The sequence below is a fragment of the Hesperophylax consimilis genome, chromosome 11 (assembly GCF_061612785.1).
Source record: "Hesperophylax consimilis isolate HC1 chromosome 11, BYU_Hcon_1.0, whole genome shotgun sequence".
Lineage (NCBI taxonomy): Eukaryota > Metazoa > Arthropoda > Insecta > Trichoptera > Limnephilidae > Hesperophylax > Hesperophylax consimilis.
In genome coordinates, this window is record NC_142846.1 from 29,222,805 (window position 1) to 29,242,137 (window position 19,333).

The 19,333-nt window shown below is 32.3% G+C and overlaps 1 protein-coding gene across 2 annotated transcripts in view; it reads left to right on the forward strand.

Moving 5' to 3' along the window:
* Nucleotides 1-582: 582 nt before the first annotated feature.
* The window catches only part of Dark (Death-associated APAF1-related killer), a 36,267-nt gene continuing 17,516 nt past the window's right edge, over nt 583-19,333 (forward strand). Inside the window, exons 1-6 of one of the 2 annotated variants that reach the window (XM_089637415.1) lie at nt 583-766; nt 7,817-7,918; nt 12,858-12,999; nt 13,164-13,400; nt 15,169-15,377; nt 17,419-17,701. In XM_089637415.1, coding sequence (XP_089493541.1) covers nt 12,862-12,999; nt 13,164-13,400; nt 15,169-15,377; nt 17,419-17,701 — 867 coding nt within the window. In that variant the 5' untranslated portion in view covers nt 583-766; nt 7,817-7,918; nt 12,858-12,861. The remainder of the gene's footprint in view (nt 767-7,816; nt 7,919-12,857; nt 13,000-13,163; nt 13,401-15,168; nt 15,378-17,418; nt 17,702-19,333) is intronic. The other variant, XM_089637414.1, reaches the window with a different exon arrangement.

Here is a 19,333-nt window from a genome sequence, read left to right on the forward strand (position 1 = left end):
AATTGTCAAATTTTTAATTAAGATATTATCTATATTTTATAACTATTACCTACTCATACTTAAATCTAAACTTCATTTCATTGATTTTAACTTAAAATCATTAGTTTTCAGAACAATCTCAGGCGAAATTACAAAATGATATTATATGGACAAACGTAATAGGTATTACAACTATTTAATAACTAAAAATATCCTCAACTGTATCTTATGGTACTTTGTATGTCTTAATAAATAAATCTACCAACCAAAGAAGCTACGAGTATGTTAATCATATTAATGTAACATGTTTTAGAAACCAATTTTGACGTCGGTTGTTTTTTTATATTAAAAATCGACTGTGTCCAAGCCATTCATTGAAAACATCAACCGATTATTACAATGTTTAGGATACGGAATTGTATATTTTCCCATCACTAAATTATTTTAACAAGTGGCTGTCGGAGCAAGTGTAAAGGTGAATAACCAGCTTTAGATGGCCATAAAGAATGAACGATGTTTTATGAAAATAATATTGTCTGTGTACTCTTGAGTCATCTATCAAGTCATTTCTTATCAAAACTTTTGTGTTTTGTTTGTGACGGGTTGTGATAATGTTAAATAAATGAGATGCATGTTATAGTTAAACATAACTTGATAGAAAGGAATCTATTCTTGATAACACGTATTTTTTAATGTATTTCTGTGTGTTTGCGTCAGAATATGTTTTATTTTTTGTCAACACAAAAGAAATTACTCGCATACTTGAAGGTTAAGTCACCACAACAGTGTAAGTTATTTTTTTAAATACAAAAACGTATTACTTTATGAAAAAATTGAATATGTTGGAAAAAATGACATATTTTATTTATAAAATTGGCTGTAGCCAGTTAATGTTTCACGTGAATTAAGGCAATTTATCGCATATATTTTCGTCTCCTGTTTCTTTTATCTAAATATAGACTAGGTACTTGAAGGGGAAGTAATATTATTATCTCACTTCCTTTGAATTACGTCCATCTTAATAATGTTTTGAATACACCTTATATCCCACCACAGCTATAAAGAATTAGCAATCGTTTTATATCTCTGTTATAAAATTGACTTCTGACAACAAAAGGCTAATGAACTTAACTATAAGGACATGGTTTTGTCTGAGTCGCATGAAATTATTGACGGGTTCTGTACGAATTTTCGATCATCAAAACTTAAGTTTTAACTTGTTTTATAATTTTATCCCATCACACTCAGCACTAAATGATATTTATAATTTTTTTATTTTTAAATTTGGCATCCTGTCTGATAGATAATCATTTATTTATTATTTACTTAACTTAACAGACGGTAGTATTTGTTAAAGCATGGACGATAGATCGAAGTACTGCTTTGTATGACTGGTGTCTTGGAAGGATCTGACGAACTAGCATCATTGATCCCTTTGTGGTGCATAGTCGAGAGTCACGTCAAATTCATATCCAGCATCTTTTTAAACTTGTTTCTTATGATTGACTGATACGGCTGGCCAAATTTTACATTTTGTCGCTCCTACAGCAGGGTCTCTTCAAGACCCTGACTCAATCCTTTCTATTTACAAATACTCCCTGCACAGCCATAACCTTGACGCCCTGAAGACAAGTGAATAACGTTTTGTTTTTTTATATTTTAATTTAATAATTTTCGGGAAATCGACAATTTACATTTATTTCAGTTTTTACATAAGTATTATATAGCCAAAATAAAATCAATTATGGGTTTCCTCCTTGTGATTTTACCTCTACTGAGGCAGCTTAATAAGGAATAAGTAAATTAAATTTGTAAGAAAGGAATATGAAATGAAAAATTTACAAAACAAAACATTTATCAATACATTTATAGCCATGGAGAGAGGTTGTAGATTTTTGTAAATTTGTGATTAAATTCGTAATGAGAGTTAATAACTCAACAATTATGTAATCATGATAATATCCAATTTGACTTCAATGCACCCATAATCTTATTTTACTACAAATCTTTTGTCCATGCATTCTATAAGTTATCATTGAGTACCTTATCTATCACAAGTAGCTAGAATTTGATGTAAAGTGTAAACAATATTGAGCACCTGACAAACAAGTTGACTCATGTTCACCTAACATTTGTTTACATAACTATAACTTCAGTTAGTGCACTTATCACCTGTTCAAGTTTATGAACTCCTGTTACTAAATAAATCCTGTTATAGTGAATTTGTTGACATTGTCAACAGTGAGTATTTTTTGTTACTTTTGCCAACAAAATTTAATCATAGATGTGTGTATATACAACTTTCATCTATTTTAATTATTAAAATATCATTAACTGTTTCATACATTGTGTATTAATATTTAAATGTGGGATTTTTTTAATTGAAAATAAACTTCCAATAGCTATAATATTTAAGTATTCAGATTTGTTTATATTCATAATTGAAAATGTTTGCTCGCATATTATATAGGTTGACCCAAATAATCCTCCACACGTTATCCACCAATAATGGATATTTTTCTTTGCTAAGACAATGATAGAAATGGTTCATAATTTGAGAGGCGAGAATTTCAAACTGTCATTATAATTTATATCAATACTTTTGAAGTACGCTCGCGGACTGCATGCGACCCGCGGTCTGGGCACCCCTGCTGTAAACTGTTGACTTAAAAATTGGAGTTTGTCAACAAAATTTATAACGAAGGAAGACATTTTTTAATAACATTGCAAAAAGGTGTAAACCTTCAAATTTTTCAAATAATTGTTTTATAAATATGCATGAGGTGGAAGTGATTGTTATTTTCTTTAAATACATTTAAATTATTAAAATTGAATTACTTTCATAATGATTATTAATCTTTCATGGTGATATGTTAATAAGTATATTTTTCAATAGCTAGTTATTTATGTAAGCGTGTTTGTTTTCCCCGCATTGTTTTAAAGTTTAATGTCAGGTTAACTTTTGGATGTGTTCAAATTCAGTAATTTTGAATGAAACTTCTAGTCCTATTTTATTTTCCTTAATATTAATTTTCTTTTTCAGTGAATGTTTTCATATTTAAAAACTGTTTAGTTATCTCTTTCAACAATGTTGATTTTTTTCTGTGATTTAGCAGTTGTTTTATGTCGGTACCCAGGGGTGGCCCCGAGCCAAATGGAGCCTTGCGCTAGTAAAAACGTCAAGGGCGCTGTATTAGATGTTAGGTATTATCAGCTCCTTGGCGTCTCAGCGTTAGCCTTTAGCGGACTGCTCTAATTACGCCACGGCCCTGTAGTTAACTCTACTCAATATATTGCAAAAGCAAATTTAGGAGGAATAGATAAATTTGCTCAATTTTGTCTACTCAATATTATTTGAATTGACACTCATAATAACAAACTGATAATAATAATAATAATAATAATAGTTTAATAATAATAATAATTTTTTAATAATTCATTTTTAGAAAACGAATTTTATAAAATATATTATGATAAAACTATACTAACAGACCGAGCGATTAGTCATAATAGACCCGATATAGTTTTACATGACAAAATTAAAAAAATAACTTATATCATTGATGTCGCTATTCCAAATTCCTGTAATATTCAAAAATCTGTTAGTGAAAAAATAAGAAAATACACAGATTTAGGAAATGAAATAAAAAGAATTTGGCATTCTCAGACTATAAAAATATTACCATTCGTTATTTCGGCTACTGGCATTATACCTAGCTCTCAAATTAAAAATTTAGGCGTATTAGATCTATCAAAAAAATTATATATAAAGATGCAAAAGTCGGTCATTTTGAATACATGTAGGATAACAAAAGATTTTTTAAATATTTTTGTTGAGGGATCAGTAGGATTTATAGGCCCTGTTAGAAGTTCTACCGAGCCGAACCCTCTGATATGAAAATATCTGGAGACGGTGAATTATTTTCCCATTTGATCTCTGGTGATTTGACGTGTTGTTCTTGTATTGTTTTGTATTTATTTTGCTTATATAATGCACTTACATAATGTTGATTGACTAGATGGATGGATTAGTGGAAAAGTGAGTGGAAGGGTTAAGTTTTTCCTTTGGGGAAGACTTAACCCGGACAACTAAATCGGAAGTTTAATATTAAATGTATGAGTCTTGATAGAAAGTGGATATTGCATTGTAGCCAGAATATTTTAGGGTTATCAATTTTATTGACTCATACAAATCTAAGTACATTGTAGGATTATCATTATCAGTGAATTGACCTTCCTGATAATTCAATTATCTGGTGAGTAATCTGAAATCTTGATTGAACTGAATTTCATTTTATTTCCGTTTTGTAATCAAATCTTTGATATCTTTTTGTAGATTACTCTTATTTCCATGATTCATTCATGTTCAAATCTCCAAAAATTAGTTTCTACAAAGATAAAAAGAAAGTAATTTTACTATTATAATGGTATTAACAGTTTTTTTTGGTAAAATTTCTTAATTCTAAATACATTAAAATTACTGAAATTTTAACATAATTACTACAGTAAATAACTATTTACGTTGGGGGAGAGGGAAAAACATGCCCAAACAGGTTATTAGTTTCTTAGTTTTGGTTATTTAAATAATTTTTGCGCATTTAGATTAAGCGAAACTTTTCGGCAAATGTCACATCATACTAAAAAGAAAAAACAGTGTATAAATGGTAAAAACACGGTAAAAATAAATAACTTTGAAAAAAATTGGAACTTTAATGCTTCTTTTAAGGTCTCCCCTGGCGTAAATAGTTGTTTCTTGTAGTAATTAAGTTGAAACAATGTGTTATTTAAATAACTTGCGCATATTATGAAGTAAGCAGAGTACAGAAATTTTACAAAAAAACAATAAATATATAAAAAATTAAACAAAAAATATATTGATTTATACGAGCTAAAGTTTGTGAAAAAATAGTATCGTAATAAGGTTGTGTGATGTGCAAGTATTATAAATAAGGTGTAATGCGTAATTTACCTATTTAGATTTACAGCATAATTTATGTAAAAACACTCATTACAGTTATAATAGCTGTAACAGTAACAATGTAATGTTTTTGTTTGTTAACTCTTGACAGGCCAAGATGCCAAACAAAACGTCTGTAACCAACTGTGTCTTCCGACGACTCCATACATTTTTCTGTCTTATGGGCTTTTAAACTATAGAAATCCCAATTATTCAGTCAATTATTAATGGTAACTTATGTATTTGTGCAGGAATACGTAAAATACTAAAATGATATGTCAAGTATTTAAGCTAATTTAAGGAGGATAGTAATTTTCAGTACTACCTACTGCCCCACATGGCTGCGGGATAGTTAAATTCACGGTGCTTATAGTATAGTATACAGGGTGTATCGGCACGTACCCGACAAACTTTAACCAGCTATTCCTTAGCACATTTGGAGTAAAAAGTGTTATGGGCACTTTGCTGTCCGGTAACATTTTTTTTTAATAAAAAATTTATCATTCATATTTTCACCACATGTCACCACTGTTTTATCCTTTGTCACAGTTTGAAAACCCATCTGGCAATATTTTATTTGAGTTTCGTTGAATAATATACGTACGTACCTACATTGGCGCGCTTTTACAATCACAACGAAATGGCATGGCACTAGTGATGTAGACCCGGGAATTTTCCCCGGGGAATATTCCCGGGAACAGGAATATTCCCGGGAATATTCCCCGACCTGAAATAAATTCCCGAAAACGGGGAATTTATTTTATTTTTAATAAAATGGTTTCTACACTTCTCTTGGATGCTTTATTGAGTGTTAGCATGTAAAGTAAGCCTGCAAACATTTGCAATAATCGAAGCTGCCTCATCTTTACCTCGTGATATGAAGAACAGCCTGTTGGACGATGATGTTTACTGGACAAGAGTGACATCATTAGCCGATGTTCTGCTACCAATTGTTTCCTGGATTACACAGCTAGAGGGAGACGATCCACTAACACACAAAGTATTGTATGCTTTTGAGGATATTGAGAGCAGTCTAAGTAAAACTCTTCCAGCGTCTCTACTGTCACATACCGAAGAGAAGCAAATACTGGAAAAGGCGGTGCAGCGCAAAGAATTTGCTATTGCTGCAATACATCTGGCTGCTGCCCTACTAGATCCAGGTTCCCAAGGACATCTGCTAAGCCACGCACAGCAACTTGAAGCACTTGAATTCATTGACCAAGTAGCAAGTCATGTGGAGACTGTTGATAGTGCAAATGTTCTTGTTGATTTAGCCAATTATAGGGCTAACGAAGAATCATGGAGCAAGGCATTCCTATGGAAGTGTGTCAATAAAATCACGCCAGTGACCTGGTGAAAGGGGATGTGCAAATGTTCTGATTTGTCACAGGTTGCCATAAGAATATTGACTGCTCCCATTACTTCAGCAGCCACTGAGAGATCTTGTAGCACCTTTAGTTGCATTCATACAACATGGAGGAATCGTCTAACAACTCAAAGAGCAGGGAAAATAACATCTGTGGCACATAATTGGAAACTTCTTTCCTCAGAGAGAGGCTCTCAAGTTGCTCCCAAGAAAACCCTTTCTTCCACGGATGAGCAGATTGCTTCGCATCATAACGTTTCAAACCTATCTGGTACTCGCAAACGCAAACATCCAATTGACTGTGCTGAGGAAGAAGAAAACGTAGATAATCCTGAGTTGGCAACAACTTCGTCCGGGTCAGATGAAGAAGAAGAATATGAAGGTGAAAGTGGAAGCGAAGTTGATAGTGTCATTGTCCAATCGGTATCATCAGATGAACAGTAACGATCTGTAAAGTTGTGTCATTTTTACAGTTTTACGATTGATTTTTTATATATACCGTTTACTAGCATAAAGTGTATATAGGCTCCTAATACTGTACAGTATACAATTATATAGAGATACTACTCACTTTAAAATAATTTTGATCGTTGTTTTTTTTGTTATTTTTTTCTTGGATCCTATTCCTATATATATGGGAATAGTTTTTATGGATCTATCCTGCTCTATATGTACCATATGTGTGTATATTTTATTTTTTATTTAATAAATATTATTCTTTTTGAGGTATTATGTTGTTAAAATCAAAATTCCCGAAATTCCCCGTCCAGGGGAATATTCCCGGGAATGTTCCCGGGAATATTCCCCAGAAATAAATTCCCGGGAATTTATACATCACTACATGGCACCATTCGTCTCATTTTTAACTATTATTATTTAGTGTGTATGAAAGAGCGAACACGCTTTTTGACACACTTACTAATAACAGCTGTTGAACACGAGAAACAATGACAGTGACGGAGTGTGGATTATTTTATAATTTTTTTTTTTTAATTGAAAAAAAATGTTACCGGACAGCAAAGCGCCCATAACATTTTTTACTCCAAATGTGCTAAGGAAAAGCTGGTTAAAGTTTGTCGGGTAAGTTCCGATACACCCTGTATAGTATTAGTACTTTTTTTTTTAAATAACGTTTAATGATTTTTTCTCCATTCTGCTACCTCAAAATCCAATAAATACTTTTGTTCTTTTACTACCATGAAAAATTTAAATCCAGCTAGTAAAACTATGGCATCATTAATTTAGGAAATATTGTGAGAAATGGTGGTGTATGGGAAGAGAAGGGTTGGCTGACTTCAGATGTTGTTACCTACAATGTGTAACATCTCTCACCAAGGCCAATACCTTTGTGATAAAACCCATATAAATTTCCAGTACATTTAATACCATCCTATGAGAAATTCTAAGAAGATACTGCAACTTCCTTGGTTCATTTATTATTATTTTCCCATAATTTTCAAAATAGATATAAAATCCAGGCCACCTTTAAAAGATAATTATAAATATTTTTTCAGGCATATATAAAACAGCACCACGACTTCTTCATTTGACCGACCTTGGAGGTTTCGTCGACGCTGTTACATTCATTGGCGAAACAACTCCTCATTTTCCATTCGGTACAAAAAAATTCAATTACTTCGATAGACCCTACATAAAGAAGTTTATCAAAAAATCTTTTACTTTGTGGGAGTGAACTTTGGAGTTTTATTTCATGGTGTGGTCATGAATTATTCTGACGACTTCGATATTCAGAATAAATTATTCAGGATATGAAATGAAGATAAAGTTTTCACTTGTAATATAAATGATTTTTTGGAACTGCTTTACGTTGACCCATCGATTTTATCATGCTTTTTTCAGTTCATTCATCAAACATTTCAGCTGTTTTTGTTTTAACCCGTTAAAATTAAATAATAGTTAAAAGTTGTTTAGAAAGGCATTCAACTTTGAACAAGATTTTAAAAATGAATACTAATTTGAATGGATTGTGTCCAAGTTCTTGTGCTGTAACATTACTGTTGCTGTGTTTGGATTATTACAATTCCACATAGCACGCTTTTTCATTCTTGTTCATATCCCGGCGTGCGCAAGTAAATTTAATTAATATGAACATTTCACATTCAATTAATATACAGTATATTTGCGGCACGTTCGAGAGTGATATCCATATCATATCTGGATAGTTCCAGATACTCTCAGTATGGCTCTGATGAAAGACCACTATTTAAAATCAAAAAGTTGCTTTAAATGGCTTTAGCCTTGTTTAGTGACCAGATTTTTTTTCTGACTTCTTCTTCACCATCTCCTTCTCCTCTTCTCTCTGTTCAGTTTTACAACATACCCCAATTGGGGATGCCATAGTCCCACTAGCTCCAGGCAGTTAAAACTCTATTCATGTAAAAAAAATTCATATTAATATCAGCCCCTGCACAAAAAATTGTTGAATTTCCGTGTTCATTTCTGCGTGCCATTATTTGGTCACAAAATGTTTGTATTCCTGCTTTATCATTTGGCCAAGACTGGAGTCATCATAAACATTTTCCCTCTCATACATGCTGATGTGAAAATTTGTTACTTATTCATTTAAAAATCTTTAATAATGACTAATGATTAATAATATGCTTTTTAACCAATTGGCTTAACTGCCGCTATGTTAAATCGGTTGATAATATTTTGCTTATATAAAGTAAAAACACAGTAGCTTCCTTGAGGCTCTCAAGGAAGACACTGTTTTTTTACTTACCACGGCAGTATACCTAAGTGGAGTGAAGTGAAGGTGGTGGACTTCTTAAGAATTGAGGAATTATTTTTAAGACAAGCTCTGACAAAACGGTATAAGTTTTCATTCTGGGTTAGTGATTCCAAAAACTGGCCAAGTGCTAACAAGACCGGACGGAGAAAGGAGGGCACGCAAGTAAATGTAAGAAGTCAGGGACACTCCAAGCAGATATGGCACAATCAAATTAATCAAATTCTTATGTAGGGTCATGTCTAATTTCGGAACAACAGAAGAATATTTGTGAGGAGATGTATGAATAGGGATGAACTAAGCAGTGCGGCCCACGACAGTGTTGTGTGGCATTTCATCCTCTCTATCTATCAAAACATAAACGGTGGTTTGTGTGTTGGTTAGTAATGTAAAATATTCCTGTGTAGTGCAAAACATTATTCAAGTTCAATGAACATATCATTTTCACAATTGGAAATACGTACCATATCAGAAAAGTGATAAAATTGGTACCGAAATTTTTTTTTTTTAAATTCTTCACTTTTGAATGTTATGGCTACGCCACTCCATATAATAATGTTTATTTATTTATACATATATTTTACACCGATACGGTCTTTTACAAACATTCGATATACATAATAGTTTAGTGCAAGAGTAATTAAGAAATAAAAGTTTGCTATATAGGCAGAATAGTATTATGATTAGCTTACTTATTAATATTATTGAGGTAGTTACTATAGCCTTCTTGTAACTATATTCCGTGCCGTTGAACACATCTACAATTTCTGCGAAATTATTGCCAACTGCATGTAATCCGGGTACAGGTGAGTATCTAAATGAGTCGGTCCTGATATTTTTGTTGCAATTAAAAAGAGTTTTCGATCGAATAATTCTAGTTGGTATGTTGAAGGTGATTAGGCTCAATAAATCAGGGCTGTCTATAATTCCTTTATCAATTTAAAATAAAGAAGTCAAGTCGGAAACGAGTATTCTTTCTGAGAGTTTTAATAATTTTAATTCTTTACTGTGTTGTAATTTATATATTCTTTCAGTGGTTGTAATTTATAGTTTCTATTGGTAGACCGAGTTTATAGTTAATATATCTTAGAAATTTATGCTGAATTCATTTGATGGAATCGGAATGGATTTCAAAGTGAGGGGACCAGATAGAAGAATAATATTCGACTTGACTTTTAAACCGACTTTTAAAGTTTTTTGACCAAGCATTTTTAAACTGATAATATAATAAACATCCCGTTTGCATGACCGTTTGCATTTTGTCTGCCTGTAAATTTGGGTTCAAGATGGTGGCCATTTTAATGGTTCTTCTTATTTTCTTATTCACATTTTTTTAATGTCCCAGCATGCTCTAATTAATATAATACATTTGCAAAAATATGAAATTTTGTTTTAGAAGACGACCTCACTGAATATGATTAGTATTGCCCTAGTGAGAAACCGCCACTTACAATCAATCAAAACGGCTTTAGCCATATTTAGTAACCAGATCTCAATAGTCAAGTACTTTCCAAAATTATTCTTAGACTAGCTGCACCCCGCCACGCTTTGCTGTGGCTCAGTTTTTCCGTGCAGATTCAGAAACAATAGCGCATGTTGCTTTTACGTCCAACAGATGGTGCTGTTTAAAAAAAAAAGTTTTTACCTGTCAGGTGACATCTGGATAATATAGGTATATAATAACATTCGTATTTGAATGTAATGTTGTGTCAAAATTTCAAAGCAATCGGTCTTTCGGAGATTTAAGATTTCGAACAAATGAACATTTACATTTTTATTTATATAGATAGATTTCCTTCCACTTAGAAGGTTCTCCAGGTGCCAAAGTTCAACGTTTCTATTAGCTAAGTTAATTTAAAAAAAAAATATTGATGGGTTTTATGCAATTTCACAAACTCGGTTTTATGTACAGTTTTGTATTAAAAAATATTCAGCGTTTGCAAATTAATATTTTACACCATTGCCGTTATGTGACTGGAATATAAATGAAATAATGTTATATCATTTTATCTTATTGACCTTGGACCCAGTCTGAACATGAATATTTCTGATCAGTATGCATGTGATATTGTAATACATACATAATGTCCTGGTGAATTCTCTCCTTGCGATGATTGTTTTTTATTCACATATCCGTTTGCTTTGATTTTCTCGGCCATTGTTTTGAGCATGGCTTCCTAATTGGCAGTGGAGTGCATAGATATATTACCAAAGGTAGACTATGTGTAGTTTTCAAGTTTGGGTATGCACTGTCCATTGAATATTTGAAAAAGTGTAAATTTCTCACATATATCAAACTATTTATCTATGTAGAATAATAGTGTCATAAAAAATATTCACAAACTAGCTATACCCGCCAAGCGTTGGTGTAGCTTAGTCTGTCTGTGCAGATAGAGAAACAATAGCGCGTGTTGCTATCGTTTCTACGTCCAACAGATGGCGCTGTTTTCCTAAAAAATCATATTTATTAAACGGCACTGTTTTTCAAAAAAGCATGTTTTTACCTGTCACAGGTGACATCTATATACTATAGATACACAAAAACACATGCGTAATCGAATACATTTCGATCAAAATTCTTCTATTTTTTTGTTTTAGGGTAGGCACTAGTGATGTGCACCAGGGAATATTCCCTGACCTTTGCTAAAGTAGTCATTCTAAATGAGATTGACTCCAATTTTTTAATTTTTAATTTTTTTTATGAAAATTTATTATATTTAAAGATTTAATACATCAGTTAAATTAGTTTTTCAATATCTCCAAAAGAGAAAAGTTATGAGCTTTCAAGGTGAACTTGGGCAAAACATATACAATTGTGTCTTGTGACTTCAAGGGAGACAAAATTCAATTGTGTGGAGGGTCTTTTTAGGGAATGAGAGGAGAAGAAGTTCCCACAATATTCCCCAAAAATAATTTTCCAGGAATTTACTCATCGCTATTAGGCACAGCTTTTCAACTCTCACGCAGTGCACGCCACTGCTAATTGGAGTTAAAAACAAAACCCTGTTTTTAATATTATATTAATTCCGATAAAATTAAATTTGAATTGCATGTTTTATTTATCGATGATTTATTATTTTTAATCATCCTAAACATGCTGCAAAAGTCTGATTATAAAGTATACACATATATATAGTAATATGCACGTGAGTAGGTACTTAATGATCACCTCATATAATATTATCGTCCGTGAATAAACAGTTCATGTGTTTCATGGAATTCAATAGAAAATCGATTTTTGCTCATATTTTTCCACTTCCACACAGCACTAAATCATCAATATTTTGTGTGACATATTGCCCAACTATCTCCATCACTTATCTATGCTTTCTTGCCGTGGGCATTATATAGTATTTGGTAGATATTAATGTCTGATACAAGGTTGGCCCTGTGCAGGCGCAATCGGAGCAGGCCACTCCAGGCGCCGACTTACCAAGGAGCCAAGACGCTGATAATACCTAACACAGAGCCTTTGAGGTTTTGCTGCGCCAGGCGCCGTTTAGCTCAGGGCCGGCCCTAGTCTGATACCTGTCGAGTAACATTGTTTTCTGATTCAAGTGATTTTATGTACATGTACAAAAACCAAATTAAACACCAAGTATGAGATTTTTGGTCAGAAAGGAATTTTATATATTACATATTATATGTAATATGTCCTGACCAATTATATTTTTAGCATTTATGCAGTATTCTTCATTCATAGACAGCATGTTGAAGAAAATCTTGCCATCTCATTGCTATTTTTCTGATTTTACCTATTTTAATTCTGTTTAGTAATAAGTATGTTTTTTAAATTTATTTTATAGAAGGATGGATAACATCAGAAGGCACCTACTGCAGGTGCATAGAAAGAGTATTGTACAAGATCTCGAAGTGGATGACATAATAGACAGCCTGATTTCCAGTCAGGCCTTGCAACCAGATGACTTTCGATACATTTTCGATTTGGTAAGTTTCCTTTGAAATTTTAAAGAAAGAATCATCTGATTCGGGGGTATTTAACCATATTCTTGATGGCTTTAATGAGAACTAAATTGTCACTAAGTTTGATTGAAACCAACGACCCTCGGAGCATTATCGATGAAATAAACAATAAAACTTTTATATTTTAGTCGAAACGAGCAGACAAAGTATCTGTATTACTGGATATGTTGACCAGAAATGGCAACACGGCGTTTGATATATTTGTGGACTCTTTGAAGAAACACTACGACTGGCTGTGGAAGCTATTGCAAATTGGGGAGACTTCTTCAGTTCCTCGAGACATCATTAAGGAATCCTTTGAGGACGGGTTAAGTAGAGGAGATGTACCAAGACTCCCAATTCACTATGTTCAGAGACTGGATTTGGTGAGTACAAGATAAAATACAAATTGGGTGTTAAATCTGCATGAATGCTCATGTTCAATGAGGTTTGAAAAATTTTTGTTTTGGAAAATCTTTAATGTTAAAAAATAAATTTTGCAGCACATGGACAATGGGAGTCAAGGTCACTAATTAAATTTTGCTGCATCAATAATTTTTTTCTGTCTTTCATGATAACATTCTTGTTGTAATCATGCATTGGTGACGTTAATTGATTTATGTAATTTATATTAACAATTTTTAATTCACTGCTTGCACTTCACGATTGACAAATTTTTAAAATTAACCCATAATGAATTTTTTTATTTTTTATGATATGCTTTAGAGCATTGCAACATTACTTATTCAGATAGTAATAAAATGCCTTTGGGGCCGTTCAAGTATTACGTAAGCAGATTTATTACAATTATTTACCCCCTCTTCCCCCTTGTCACCAAAAGTAAGCAAAGCTCTTACCCCCCCTCCCATGCTTACGTAAAAATTGGTACCTATATGCATTTTTCTGTTAATGTATTCTGTTTTTTAAGCGAGTACCTAAACATATTAATTATTTGTGGGAATCCCCGAATATGTATTCGGTTTTCAAACATAGACAATGTGTGGGTTGCAAATGTGTAAAAAAATAACTATTGCTGAGCAGTGCTGACGTAATCACTATCTCGACCCCCCCACCCCCCATGTCATCAAAAATAAGCAAAGCAAAGACCCCCCTGCCCCCCTATAGTGCTTACATAATACTTGAACGGCCCCTTTCAGTAAAATTTTAGTCCCTCTATGCATTACATAAATTACAGTAAACTTTAATTTTAAAACAGTAATTTTTCTAGAAGTTTATTAAATTTTTTTTAACGCTGGTTTATTGCATTTGGGGAATTATTCTTTCATTCACTTTGTTTATCCTTGCTCATAATGTATTATGATGGAAGTTTAGCTTTTTATCAGAATTGAGTGATAAAAATGCGATTGCATTATTATTTATGAATACTTTTGTTAACTACTAAGGTTGTTGTCACTTTTTTTTATCACAAACATGATAATCAAAGATAAACAAAATTACGTTATTCTATGAGCTAAAGCTAATGTTATGTATGACATTTCAAAACCAATGGATGATCAATAGAAAGTTGCATCAAATTTCTCTTCCCATGTAAACGTTTATTATTAGTATTGAAAATTTAAATTCTTTCTTTTTCCAAATAAGTCCAAAAAAGGATTTTATGATGACATTATTCTAATAAATCTGGTCACTGAACACAGCTAAAACAATTTCAAGCAACTATTTGAATCTGAAAGGTTGTCTCCATCACCCGGGCAATACTATGTATGGGAATGTATATTTTTTAATGCATTATGAATATATTCTTTCCACTGGGAAGAAAATAGTCACCAGCACTGATTACTGCATCTACATTCATATGTGAAATGTTTTATGAAATATTAGCAATAGTCTTAGCACACAAGACCACTGCAAAATGAAATATTTGCAATAGTCTTAGCACACAAGACCATTGCAAAATGAAATATTAGCAATAGTCTTAGAACACAAGACCACTGCAAAATAAAATATTAGAAATAGTCTTAGCACACAAGACCATTGCAAAATGACAAAGCACATTTTCATTTGATTCTATTGTTGAAAAACTACACTTGTGAATAAAAACATATTATAATGTTTAACAAATCAACTATTATGTACATATACTGTAAAGAATGTTGTAACTCTAACACTGACTAATATTTATGTTTTCAATAGGAAAAAAAAATTAGCAATCACCTGGGCGAATTAAAGCGACACAGTATGTTAGTTTTGCACGGAATGCCGGGAAGCGGGAAATCCTCGTTAGCGATAAGTGCACTTAGGACAGACCCCTCACTAATCGTCAACGCATTCCTTGGCAATGTGTTTTGGATTAACGTGGGGGATTGTAATTCGGATGAGCAGATCGTCATGCTGCAGTCAAGGTATACACATGTGTGAAGCACTTTACTAATCTTTTTACTTAAGCCTGTTTGAAACCCCGTAACATTTCACTTTTGGCACTTCAAATAACGATTCTAAGCCAATCAGCTTAGTTTAAATTTTAAGCAGGTTTGTTTGATCAACCGTCAAGCATGCTGACGGTTGTTGGCTGAAAATTAAATCAAATGCTGAAATAGGCCAAGAATCAACGCTTAACGGGGATTGTTCAAATGTAAAATAAAACTGATAATCGTTGATCAAACGTGACGAAGGTTCAAACAACTGAGTCTTAACCGCGTTCAGGCGGGAGTAAAAAGTAAATAACATTTTTTTTACTTCCATCTGAATGTGGATTTATAGGATGTAAATGACTAATTTAAAAAATGTAATAATTCAACATCAAGGTACTACTGAGAGCTCCTCTGTACACATGTCATTTATGAGAGAGAGGGAGAGGTTATAATAGAGCTGACAGCGATATGTCAAACTGTTCGAAACTTTTACTAAAATGAAAACATTTCCATGAGTTTTTCACTACTAATCTATCATGGCTAAATAATGTTGTTTAACATAATTTTATTGTTTTACTTGCTTATCTTTATTTTTTAATCTAATCATTCTCAGTAATTATTAGTCATTAATTAGGTATAATCCCAATTTTATTATCTCATTCCTGTCGGACACTGAAATCCTGCTAAAAATAAGAATGATAACAAAGTACTTGCATGGTAAACCAAATTATTTCATGTATAAAATTGGAGAATAAAGCAGATTATAGATATGTAATAGTTTAGGGTCCGGAAATTGTGTATATCACACACCTAACCAGCTGAGCAGCGTGATGCGTTATCCGCGGTTTTTTGTTTTTTCATTATTTGATTGTGACGGATACTAGCAATTTTTTTCTTCCATTTTTGTGGACCCCACCGCAATTGCGCTTTACAAAATTAAAATAAATTTTGTGTAAGTTGAAAATATTCAATTAGAACTGTTATGATTATAATACCATGATTAATTTACTGAATGAATTGTCATCGGCAGAAAAGCATGTCAGCTTGTCAGCTGATCACAATTTCACAGAAAGCTCAAAGAGACCTAGTAACAGGAACCTATCAAAAAACAAAATTGCGTTGTTTGGCCATTTGATGACAATGTTACAATATTTCGCCACCTTGGTTGGACAAGGTTCTAACTGACATTTAAAAAAAAGATCTGTGAATGGAAGAACATTTCTTTTGCTTATTTCTATAACTGAAATATTTTTTCAGAGCCTTTGTTTCTGTGTTGTATTTCCATTTATAATTATATTATGACGAAGTTCTAACGTCAAGCATTTTAAATTTCCATATATTTTACATGGTTCAACCATCATTTTGAACCTTGTGCGATCACCATTTTGTTTGTATCTGACAGTTGATCATTGTTACGAGGTGCAGTGAAGTTCATCGGTTGGGTAAGGTTCTAACTGTGCCTTATCGTGTTCTGGGATAATATGCAAAAACAAATTATTACAATCTACTTAACAATTTATGATTTTGAAGTTCAATCTTTTGTAAAGTATTTTAGTTAATATATTTTAAATGAAAATATTTAAATAGGACGTAGCCCTATCTTGGAATGGCATTAAGGGAAATGTAGTTAGAACCTTATGCAATGATTTAGTATGCCCTTGCTGTTTGCATGTGGTTCTATCTGCATGTTTAGGTTTGTTCTAAAATAGGAAGTATACATCCTATTTAAATGGTAAAGTGAAGTTAGAACCATTACAGTTAGAATATTTGATGACAATGTTACAATACTTGAATTTCTGTGAAACACCCAAAAATAAATTATAAATAGAAATTTACTGTTATGATTAGATTACTATTAAGAGGATATGCGTTTTAAGTGCGACCCTACCAAACTTTGGACTAAAATTTTATGTACTACATACTAATAATATCATTTAAATCCAAATTTTGTTCTGTTCTTTTGTTTGTTAAAGTAAATGTACAGATCTGACCCTTCTGTATTTTCAGTAGTAAAATTTTAATTAATTTGCAGAATATATCGCAAAATGTTTACATCGGATTGTGCCAGTACGATTGATGCCATCTCGGAGATGAGTTCCAACTCTCAGTCAACCGGGAATGACTCTCTGTGCTGGAAGGACTATAAGGACATGCTCAAGGGGGCGTTTGAGGACATGGCCTTCAGGGAGGCATTGCTGATCATTGATGATTTGAGGAGTTACAAAGTCCTGGAGGCCTTTGATGTCGGCTGCAAAATCATGATCACCACACAAGATACTACTTTAGTCGACAAATTTCACCCGAGTATTGTCCATGTAAGTTATACTAGGTTATTTTGTCAGTGTTAAGCCCAAATTAGAATTATAGAGAGTCTAGTAATTATTTTAATTAGACTAACTCATTGTGTTCGACAGTCCGATGTCAATTCAACTCCGATGGCGCCGCAGCGGCGACATATACAATAAGTATAGATTTTATTGTTTAAAAAATAAAAGGGTCTTTTACAGGTATACACATGATTCTATTCAGCTGTATACAGTACCCACTTACGATTGGTTGTGCTTTTTGCTCTCTTTTTCATACATAACAATAACTACGCATTCATTTTATTTGAATATATTTTTACTGTGCAATAAATATTCTCACTCCATCAGAGACCAGGCTCAATGGAAAACTCCATATTTTAAGAAAAGGTCCCAAGCGCTACTGTGTGGTCTGCTCGAAAAAGGCAGTAAAAGGTGATAGACGGGAAACCAGTGAGTACTGTGACACGTGTCCTAACAATCCACGTATGCATTTGGGCGACTGCATTCTAAAATACCACACGTTAGAAAATTATAAAGATAAGAATATGCAAATTTTTCATTTATTAACAATCTTATATTTCTTAACATATCTTAATATTTTTTTCTACATTACACTCTATGGGGTATCTGGTATACCATAAAAAAAATAATTTGGAGTACAAAGGGTTAAAGATTCTGGAGAGCAGCGTGGATTGTAATTGTAGGGCAGAAGCAATAAGATACTTCCTTCTAATGATATCAACTTTATTGGAAGATTGAATCTTAAAGGTTTTTTTAATTTTTTTTATTTTTTCCCTTTATTTGTATGTGGAAAATATAAATCAAAGGTAATTAAAGAAATAAATTTACTCACAAACACACAAGATTATGTTTTAAATGTATTATTTTCTCTTTAAATATATGATGTATATTATATTTTTATATTATAAAATGAAGGCCTCAGCACGGGTAAGCCACCCAGTGAGGCCAACATTACTGGATAACTCTGAAATGTAAAAAATATTTTACCAAAATAAAATAAAAAAGGGAACACACTATGGCACTGCCTGTGTTGGTAATAAGACAAATTTTTACTAATAAAATCAGAGTTGAAGTATACTTTTAAATTAAATAAAATACAACACCAATCGATTATGGTGTAAATTTTAAAGTTACAGTATGATAATGTAATATTGTTGTGAAGAAGAAAGTTTCATGATTTCATGTTTTTTATTTATTATTATTTTTTTTAAAGTAATTATTGATAAATGTAAATTTTGAAAATATGTTGATACTGTAGTGAAAATTGAAACATGAAAGTTTGCACTAAATTTACAGGAATATGTACATAGTATGATATTTTTTAGTCATTTGTATTTGTTTTGGTAGAAGATTATATGTACGAGAACCAATAAAACAGCTATTCTCGGTTAATTTTATTCGGATTCGCTAATACGGTGCTTTAGAGTTGTTTTTTTAAATTACTATTGCTTATTTTACTTTTGTGAACAAACGAAAGAGTGCAGCAAAAACTACTATATCACATTTGTCTCATTCTCCTGTTTCCCCCGCACATTGAAAATGATTTTCAGTTCAAAATGAAGAATTCTCTGTATATAAAAAAAGACATGGTCTTCAATAACAGTCTCCTGTTTTCTTCCC